General features: G+C 38.6%; 1 protein-coding gene across 1 annotated transcript in view; it reads left to right on the top strand.

Annotated features, from left to right (window-relative positions):
• LOC131047671 (cytokinin dehydrogenase 7-like) overlaps positions 1–4,553 on the top strand; it is a 79,683-nt gene extending 75,130 nt beyond the window's left edge. Inside the window, exons 5-6 of the mRNA XM_059219368.1 lie at positions 1,810–1,970; positions 4,353–4,553. Of these exons, the coding sequence (XP_059075351.1) occupies positions 1,810–1,970; positions 4,353–4,553 (362 nt within the window). The remainder of the gene's footprint in view (positions 1–1,809; positions 1,971–4,352) is intronic.
• The last annotated feature ends 6,681 nt before the right edge of the window (positions 4,554–11,234 follow it).

Raw genomic sequence — 11,234 nt, forward strand, 5'->3', positions numbered from 1 at the left:
CTCTGACTCATCATTTTGCTTTATTGACAATATTTTCCACATCTTCTATGCTCATTAAAAACACATTCGAGAAGAATATTGTTGCAGGTTTTCTTGTTTGTCACGGTAATGCATTTGTGGTTCAATTTCAGACCCTTCTTCCTCCTATTCAATACACACACACAAATCCATCAGTCGATTTTCTTAGGAGAGCATACATGATAAAAATCAAAGAGGAAATTGCAGACAAGAAATAAATTCACTTACTTATATAGAAGTGCAGATAGTTGCAGTGGGGTATGGAGGGAGGGAGAGAGAGAAGAAGAGAGAGAGAGGGATGGGGTATAGAGGAAGGGAGAAGGGGAGAGAGGGAGAGAGAGAGAGGGATGGGGTGTGGAGGAAGGGAGAAGGCGGGGGAGAGAGAGAGAGAGAGAGAACCTTGTATGTGCTTGAGAGGGGGAGACAATACACTTATGTGTGTGTGTGTGTGTGTGTATATATATCATGTGTATATACAATATCATATTATACACACACCCAAAATTTAAACAAACTTAGCGTGTACACGCTATTTATAGTAAACATAGCGCATACGCGTTGTTTATAGTAAACATAGCGCGTACACGCTTCTTACACCATAAGTACCCCATATGCGCTTTTTATACCATAAGTACCTCGTACGCGTTATTGACTGTTTAGACTTGGAAGTAGGCCTAGATGACAAAGTCATAGTTTGGAAGTTTGATTTCCCTCCATTTCCCTCATTTTTGACGTGTTTTATTTTATCGACTTTGTCATCATCAGGTTTACACTTCATCAAGTGGGTCTTTCTAAAATTGCCACCATATTTTCACCCATCTTCTAAGCTTTACAACCATATATTTTTTTAAAAACTTGAACAACAGTAACATATTATTATTGAATTTCTTCTACCAGTGTCTCCATAGTTCTCACAGACATAGGTGCACCATTTTTTTAATAACTTTTGATATACTTATCCAAATTTAAAAAACTTTATATATTATTGTAGTGCACTTGATTCTTTACAAAAAAAATTTAAAAAATTGTATTTTCGATTTATTTAGTGCAACTTACGCTTCGTGCACGAACAAGTACCTAATTTTTAGGATGTGCTCGATTAGAAAAATCATAAAAAAAAATACTCAACAAAAAAATACACATCTTCTAGTGCTCACTCTTAACTATCTTTTTGCCAAAGGATTTGTCAAAATACTAAATCTAATTATGACTTTTTTATGTGCGCGTCAGACACTATGTTATGTTTTTTCAGAAAAAATCAAGGTCTATTTTTCGTGCACGAAGGATTTGATCCCCTTAATCTTATCCAATTTTGAAAAAGTTTAGTAGTTTGGAAACTAGATTCACAATACTACAATATTTGTTCTTTGATTATCTTCATATCTTGAGTGGATGACTTTCAAATTTTGTCTCCAAGTTCAGGTTCACCTGATTTCAGAAAAAGAAAAAAAAGTGTCCACTTATACCCCCCTTTTTGACCACCATCTTTGTGCACTTACCCAAGAGTGAACAGTAGAATGACTCCTTATGAGTTATGGTACGACTGGAAACCATCACTCAAGCATTTTAGAGTGTTTGGAAGTAAGTGTTTCATCAAGAGAGATGTTGATGGATTAGGAAGTTTTGATTCCAAAAGTGATGAAGGAATCTTCTTGGGTTACTCAACCAAGAGCAAAGCCTACAAATGCTACAACACGAAATTGAGAAAAATGATTGATAGTATAAATGTGAGAATAGATAAAGACCTACATAAGAAAGAATCTACACTGACATCCTATATTGATGTTTCAGATGATGAGCATGAAGATCAATCTGACATTAGATCAGTAGAAGAAGCACCAAGCATGAACTCCAACCAGTATGTGCAGAAGAATCATCCGGAAGAATGGATCATAGGAGATAAAAATGAAGGTGTGCATACCATAAGGAGACTAGCCCGGAATGATGAGCAGGTAAATTTATGCCTCATGACAGAACTTGAACCCAAAACTTTTGATGAAGCTAGCAAAAGTGAGAAATGGGTAGATGCCATGGATGAATAGTTGAAACAATTTGAGAAGAATCAAACATGGGAACTTGTTATTAGACCGGCAGACAAGAATGTCATAGGTACCAAGTGGGTCTACCAGAACAAGATGAATGAAGAAGGCAAGATAATCCGGAATAAGGAAAGATAATCCGACATATAGCAAGGTTAGTTTACAAAGGGTATGCTCAAGTGGAAGGTATTGACTTTGAAGAAACCTTTGCACCAGTTGCTAGGTTAGAGGTAATAAGAATGTTTTTAGCTTTCTCTGCTTATAAAGGATACAAAGTTTACCAAATGGATGTTAAATCTACATTTTCGAATGGTAATCTTGAAGAAGAAGTGTATATGGAGCAACCGAAAGGATATCTATTACATGATGATGAGAGTTTTGTATGTCGGTTGAAGAAAGCCCTGTATGGTTTGAAGCAGGCCCCCAAAGCACGGTATTCCCGATTAGACAAGTATTTGAAGGAACAAGGATTCCAGAAAGGGAATGCAGACAACAACCTGTACATCAAGGTAAATGGAGACTATATGATCATAGTTGTTGTGTATGTGGATGATATTATATTTGGTGGAGACAAGGACATTATGTGCAAAGAGTTTGCAGATCAGATGAAGACAAAATTTGAGATGTCCATGCTAGGTGAGTTGTCCTATTTTCTTGGTTTGCAAATGTCACAGCAGGAGAAAGGAATTTTCATCTCTCAAACCAAGTATGTTAAAGATATGTTGAAGAAGTTTCAAATGGAGGACAACAAACCAGTAAGTACTCCTATGGTCACCAGTTGTAAGTTGAGCAAACTAGATCAGTCACCGGAAGTTGAGCAAACACTATATATGTCTATGATTGGTAGTCTATTATATCTAACAACATCTAGACCAGATATTGTACAAGTTGTTTGCATGGTTGCAAGATTCCAAACTACTCCTAAGCAGTCTCACTTAAAATGCAATCAAGAGAATCTTTAGCTATCTGCAAGGAACTATCAGTTATGGCCTATGGTATTCAAAGAAAGGAGACTTCTATCTGTAGGCTTATACTGATGCAGATTGGGTAGGATGTATTGATGAATGGAAGAGCACAAGTGGTGGTGCTTTCTACTTAGGAGACCAGTTAGTATCATGACACTACAAGAAGCAAGACTTAGTGTCATTATCCACTACTGAGGCTGAATATATAGTTGTTGCTACATGTTGTTCACAAGTTCTATGGATGAAGCAAACATTGAAGGAAATACAGGTGGAGATACCGGATCGTATTCCAATCCGGTGTGATAACTCAAGTGCAACCAACATCTTCAGGAATCCAGTAATGCACTCAAGAACAAAACACATTGCAATCAAGTATCACTTCTTGAGGGAGAAGGTAGCAGACAAGGAGCTCATAGTAGACTATGTTCCAACTGGTGAGCAGATTGCTGACATATTTATCAAGCCACTTCCTTTTGGTCCATTTGAGTACTTGAGACACAATATGGGAGTTGTCCCACCATCCGACAACACTTAAATGTGTAGGAGGATGTATGGTTCAGGGGGAGTCAACAATTGTTACTATCTTATGATTCTTGAATCATGAAGCATGGACACAGGGGGAGAATGTGTCCTAACTAGATGTAGACAAGGGAAAGATTATTGGTGTTAGACTAAGGTTCCCTTTGCCATTGTTGTCAAAGGGGAAGAGAAACCAGAACAGATAATGTTGACATCAATGCCAAAGAGGGAGATTGTTGGCATTGAGTTGTCATTGATGTCAACCAGTATTGCAGGCTACTTGTAGGGTATGTCAACCCGGTATAAAGAAGATTGAACCAACATAAGGAAGATTAACATAAAGGCTTGTCAACTGGTATGGTGGAAGACAAAACCGGTATGAAGGCGTGGAAGACAAGCATGTATTGAGATTGTCAGTAACATCACAGGTAAGAGGTGATATGAAGTTGTGTGTTGGCATGAAAAGTTGTAACCGGTATGTAGACTGGTTGTTTGTTTGTGTTAATGTCTGTGATGAAGAGGCAGAGTGTCAAAGAGATCACAAATCCCTAGAGGTGAAGTTGAGCTACCGGTGTAGTGTATGCTACCGGATAGCAGCAGGAGAAGGTTTTACTGGTAAGGGTTTGTGTCGGTATGAGGATTTGTTGAATGAGCATGAACTGACTCAATGTTGGTGGGTCGATTGTCAACGTGTTTGATAGGTGGATGCCAGTTGGCAAAAAGGCAAAGGTTGGTGTGTGCATCAATAAGGCATGGTAGGTGTGACAGGTCGACATTTAATGTGATTGGAAAAATCATGGATTGATTGCAGGTATTTGTGGCTCGAAGCAAATTGGAGGAGCAGCTGGGTGAGTTGATCAAGGAAGAACGATCTGATCTTTGTACTCGCTTATCAAAGAAAACAGCTGAGACATTTATGGCATTTGACAAATGCAGGTCGACAAACCGGGTCGTGTTTGCTAAACTTAGCAAACGTGTATCAGAAGCCATGAGATTGGCGGAGCTTGATTGATTTGTTGCAGGATGTTAGGATATAGATCAAAGCAAGTGAAGCAAATCATCAAACCATTTATGGCGATTGAACAAAAGATGAGCTGACATATTGAATGCAGATTACTAAAGATGGAAGGTGTGCACTGTAAGGCATGATGTTGACAGTGATGTACATGCAATCATCTCTGAGACATGATTGGAGGAGATTTGATTGGATATGGTATGGTTCGAAGAAGAAACCCTAGTCGCCCTCTGTTTGAATTGATTCTTGGCGGGAAAGCTTCAGTTTAAATATGACGACCTAAGATAGATAGGGTTGTTGTTGAAGGCTAAAGGAGAGAGTGAAATTGTTGCCTGAGAGCCAAAGAGAAGAACACTTGAAGTGTTTGTGAGTGAAGATCGTACCGGTAAGGAGAAGCATGGTAAACCAGTGTAAGGAACAAACCAACATAGTGAGCATAGAATGCAGAGGTGACAAACCGAAAGAAGCAGTACCTGATAGAGAGTGACCAAGTGTGAGTTGAATTCAACATAACAGAGGGAGAGAAGATTTATCGGAGTTAGAACCAGCAGAAAGGCCAAGTTGCAGTGTGTGTTGAGTTAATACAAACCGGTAAGATAGAAACTGGTAGTGCAAAGCTTTGAAGTGTTGCAAAACTACATTTGCAGTAGGGATCTCATTTGTGTGTCTGAGTTTTCATATTGTTTTCACTAAGTAGGTGCTTAGTGCAGGGGTTGTAGCTCCTTTAGGTTGTAGCCTATAAATTGTGTAGGGGTTGGTGCTCCTTTGAGTTGGTACTCATAAATCAGGGGTTGGTGCTCCTTGGGTTGGTGCCCTAAAATTTGTAATCAAATTTTTTCATTGTGAGGCTGAATTGGAGTAGATCATCTCCAACATCTATTCTCACCGAGGTTTTTCCCACATTGGGTTTTCCGCATACATCTAGTGTTATGTGTTGCATCTTCATGTGTGCGGTGTATTAATCTTTTAGTTATTTCTCCTACACACCTTTTTTGCATTGCTTTGGTAACCGGTCTGCATTTTGTGTATTTCATATTGAACCGGTATAGCTCTGATTAAGTAAAATTTGTTTAAATCACTGATTTACCCCCTTCTCAGTGATCCATTGTGTCCAACATATTGATTATACTTTTCAATGATGAATTGAAAATCAAATATTATTGTTTGAGAGAACAAGATGATTCTAATATAGACAAATCTTGGATGTTATATGCTGATCCCTATTGATTCTAAATTCAAATACCATCATCTTGAATGTATGAAGTAACATGGACTGCTAAACATGAACTTTTATAAACAAATTTTATACTTAGATACATATATTCTTATCTGCAGTTTCAAATATATAATGTAACATTGATTCTTCAAAAACAAATATTATACTGAGATCAAACTTGTATAAGCAATTTTAGACTAAGAATTTGCCGAAGTCAAATCTCAATTACAAGACATAGAACTAGTATAAATAAATTTTGTATTAAAATTACTTATATACATTAGGTGCAACTTGGAAACAAGTGTAGAAAATTGTAATTTTGCAGGGATCTAAGAACATAGATGACAAAATTATCAATTTCTAAATATGTTGACACAAACAAACAACATTATAAATTGTCGACCAGTTTTAAATGTTTTTCACTATTACTCATAGGCAAGGATATTGTATTCGCTCCATGCTTGCCCTCCTATGCAAGCATCCAACTCATTAACAAGCTCTCCGCCACCACCCTCATAATTATTTTTAATTCATAATCTTTGTATATACAATCCATCTTCCTTGAACCCATTACAAGCAATTCAGAGCTAAAATTCAGTTTGAATTGTAGTGGCTCCATTGATCAAAATGGGCCATTAGAATGAAGATGAGAATATTAATTTGCATTGTACTCACATTCTACTTTGTGGGCATTCCAATCATAGCTACAAATGTGACTAACTGGTGTTTTAGACAAATGGGGACAGTTCACAAGATTCATGAACCTGTTGTCAAGCACCTAAGTGGGAAATCAACTGTAGAATCAACTTAACAATTCATTGGACTAACATTTTTTGCTCCCATAATAGACAATGCCTTTTGGTGTTGGGAATGTGAAGACAAACAATCACATGACCATTCGCCTTCTCAACTCTTCGTTACATAGTTGCATATGAAGGCATAAATAGACATGTATAGTGCATGTATTGTATATTGGTTAATGAAGATATTTCCCTGCTTTCTCGTAGATGTAGCCAATTATGGTGAACCATGTAATTCTTTGTGTTGTGTGTTGTTTATTTTTGTTTTAGTTTCGTTGTATTTTGTTTTCTTTGCTTGTTTATAATTAACAATTGGTATCAAAGCCTTGATTGACTTGAGCTAAGGTGGAAGAAGAAGAAGGAGATAAAATTTGGAAGATGTATGGTGGTTTTACGTTCCATGTTTCTTTGTGCTTCAAGCATCGTGTACACTGATGGGATGGCTGGAAGGAAGAGGAAAATTCAGCTAAAGAAAAGGAGGATGTCAGGATTCTTTCTTACTCCTCTCTCGAGGCAGCTATGGCATGTATTGGTTAATGGCCGGAAATTGATGTCATTCGTTTGGTGAAGGTTGAACACCATGATGCTTCAGTTGGGATTAACGATGGTATGTAGAGTTTGGAATTTCTTTGCAGAAAGATTTTGAAAAAGAAATTGTTGTTAAAGAGAAGTGTGAAATAGAGGAGGAACTCAGAAGATTGTGGGAGGAAGAGTGTGTGCCATCAGAGACTGCCGACTATGGAACTGCCAAATAGACCATAAAAACTCAAGTTGAATCTGTTGTGGAATTTGTCTCCCCAAATGAGGAGGATGCAAATTGGAGTGAGGTAGTAGGGCAACATAGCCTGGGAGTAATTGAGGCTTTAGAGCGCTTTGCAGATTGCATGTCTTTGGCAAAGACGAAGGAAGTCAAAACGACATGGAGGTCGTGATGGGCAATGGAAGACTCTTCCAGATTAGTGACGAGGATGTTATGTGTTTGCTCGGTTTGAAGGAAGGACATGTTAGAAGTTATCATAGAATGTTTGTTGGCGGTAGTGAGGGTTTCGGGAGGTTACATACTAGTGCTTCTGAAGATTCTATGTGAGGAATACAATTTAGTCACTTGGTAAATAGAGATGAAGAATATACCCCAACAGAAGTAACTAGAGGCTCCTCTAGAATTTTGTCTTGTTTGGAATTTGACTATTCAATTTCGTTAGACCTTCAAAGAATGTGAAATGATAGACTGTGCAATAGACAGGGTCCATATAGTTATGACTCGAAAAAATTAAGTTTGTTTCAAGATCCTAGAACTCTTGTTTGGTTAATGGGGGATTCACAGAGAGGCAAATATCATGTTGAGCATGTGAGAAGGCAGGCATATGCAGAGGTAGGTTGTATAGTAAGAGGCATGAAGGGGCAACGTTCGCACAGGCCCTTGAGCACAAAGTTGGAATTTTGGGGCGATGGCTCATGGACAATGGACTACGGTGTGAATTACGATAACGAAGAAGAAATGGTGAACTATGGCGAGTATGGGGATTTGGTCAAATTGGGACCTAAAACGAAGGATACCAAGCTCAGATTGGGCCTATCGGTGGAGGCAGAGGGACATCATGGTGGGTCGGATGTCTCGGGTTCGAGACACAGGTCTTTTATGCACGATGCATGTCCTGCTATCGATGGGATAGGCAAAGACGTATATGCGCAAAATAGGCTTCTTTCGTATGAATCAAGCAACCTGTGTGCAGGCGACAGTGGTGTTTTAAGTGAAAAAGAAATTCATAGAGAATGAGAATGTGAGTTGGAGAGAAACAAGCTTCTAGCAGGTGAGGAGGTGGAGAGGTGCTTCGACGTTGATGCATATTTTGATGTGTTTTGGAAAGCTCTTGAAGCACATTTTCAGAGTGATGGGTATGAACGAGTTCATGGTCTTAGAGCTCTTAGTGACTGGCACATGATAGCGAACAGTGTTGGTGCAAAGGGCTTTTTGAGTGCAGAACTTGAGTTCAACTGGATGAAGGAAGATGAGTTTCTAATTATTGGTTGTGATAGCCACGAGCTTTTAAATGCTCTGTTCAAGGTTGCAGAGAACAGGAGCACAGGAGCAGGTGACCATGTTGAGTATGCATATACGGATTCTTCTATAGATGGAGGAGTGTATTTTTAACTTGCTGGAAGTGGTGCTTCTGATTGTGGATTAGGGGTGAATTTGTGTGTGAGGAAGTAGTAGGAGAAGATTTCTTTGACTCTGATTTGATTTGGAGAAGGTTCATATGCAGTGTTCGTGAACAAAGTCTGGCAAAGTTAAAATCTTCGATGAGCCTAGTTGTGTTATAAGTTCAGAACTGGAAATGCAGGGGATTTCGTTTTGTATGGCTGTACCGGTTGGCCTTCAGATGAAGATTGTTGGGAATGTGAAGACCAACAGTCACATGACCATTCGCCTTCTCAACTCTTCGTTACATAGTTGCATATGAAGGCATGAATAAACGTGTACAATGCATGTATTGTATATTGGTTAATGAAGAGTTTTCCCTGCTTTCTCGTGGATGTAGCCAGTTATGGTGAACCACATAATTCTTTGTCTTGTGTATTGTTTATTTCTGTTTTAGTTTCATTGTACTTTGTTTTCTTTGTTCGTTTATAATGAACATTTGGGGGCTCAAAATAGAGGCTTTGAATTCCATCATAGATCAGTAGAGAGTGGCTATCTGCTGCTCTATCATGTCTTGCCTATATAATCCAGCTCATTGACAAGCTCTCTCCCACCACCCTCATAACTATTTTTAATTCATAATCTTCATATATACAACCCATCTTCCTTGAACCCATCCCAAGCAATTGAGAGTTAAAATTCAGTTTGAACTGCAATGACTCCATTGATCAGAACGGGCCATTAGAATGAAGATGAGAATAATAATTTGCATTGTACTCACATTCTACTTTGTGGGCATTCCAATCCTAGCTACAAATGTGACTAACTGGTGTTTTAGACAAGTGGGGACAGTTCACAACATTCATGAACCTGTTGTCAAGCACCTAAGTGGGAAATCAACTGTAGAATCAACTTAACAATTTCACTGGACTGACAATTTTTGCTCCCATAATAGACAATGCCTTTTGGCTACTCAAAATAGAGGCTTTGAATTCCATCACAAATCAGCAGAGAGTGGCTCTGCTGCTCTATCATGTCTTGCCTATATAATCCAGCTCATTGACAAACTCTTTGTAACCACCCTCATAACTATTTTTAATTCATAATCTTCGTATATACAGCCCATCTTCCTTGAACCCATCACAAGCAATTCAAAGTTAAAAATCAGTTTGAATTGCAGTGGCTCTATTGATCAGAACGGGCCATCAGAATGAAGATGAGAATATTAATTTGCATTGTACTCACATTCTACTTTGTGGGCATTCCAAACATAGCTACAAATGTGACCAACTAGTGTTTTAGACAAATGGGGACAGTTCACAACATTCATGAACCTGCTGTCAAGCATCTAAGAATCAACTTAACAATTCACTGGACTGACAATTTCTGCTCCCATAATAGACAATGCATTTTGGGGGCTCAAAACAGGGGCTTTGAATTCCATCACAGATCAGCAGAGAGTGGCTCTGCTCGATCATGTCTTGCCTAGTTATTATTCCTTGATACAATTTTAAAAAGTTCACGTGCCTTGTTTATGCTATGGCATGATGAATTATTTTAGACCTATTTATCAACCAGTTTTAAAACCCGCACCACCATAGCATCATGAACTCTCTGAAATAATGCCTCAAAGAAATGTGGGTTCTCATGGAATACCCTGGTTGCACAATATGGTTTTAGAAACATTCAAGTTTATGCTTGGCATTTGAGAAACGGTTTGCTCAATTTAAGTTTGACTTAACTCAAAAGCCTCTTAATTCAATGTGTTTTGAGTTTGAAATTTGATAGAAACGTATGCTGTTAAATATATTATTTCGCTAAAAGATTGTAAGTAGTGAAATCCAGGAAGACGTGAATGAGAGCATTTTATTTAAGTAAACATTAAAAGAAATTCCAGAAACAGACAACAGCTTATAAAGAACAAAGTGCCTAAACAAAATGTGGTTTCATATCCTTCAGCAAACAATTACCTGTCACGGGTAACCTCTCCTCTCCTCTCCTATCACCCCTCACTTCACAGCGGACAACGATTGGAGCTTGAGTCGTGATCAAACGTGTTTACCCTGTAAACAGGGTGTACGCTGGAAAAATGTTTAATGTGCGAGGCTCGGGATTAAAATTGTTTGATGTGTGAACGGGATGCGCGGGACTTTTAAGCGGAAATGCGGGTGATTGATACTCTCGGGAATGGAAACTGTAAAACGGCAAATCCCAAACGGGAACGCTGCCCTGGTCGAGTTAAGGGTTAAGAGTGGGCTTGGCCACCTAAGCAGTCCATGCTTATAGTAAGCATAAGCCGGTTAAGCTGGCCGGATGCGAGCTTCGTTGAAGAGATTGAAGAAGAACAAACAAGCTTCTGAGAGCTGCAATGGCAATAAAAAATACCCCTCGCAGCAGCAAGAGAAATGACGTTATGACAGTACATATATTATGCGGGGTTGCCTTGGTTTAGGCTTTATTCATTTCTCAAAATACGCTTGGATTGAATATTGCCAAGCACCTCGTCAAAACTATTGGCTTCT

Source organism: Cryptomeria japonica, chromosome 4 (assembly GCF_030272615.1).
Source record: "Cryptomeria japonica chromosome 4, Sugi_1.0, whole genome shotgun sequence".
NCBI classification, from domain to species: Eukaryota; Viridiplantae; Streptophyta; class Pinopsida; order Cupressales; family Cupressaceae; genus Cryptomeria; species Cryptomeria japonica.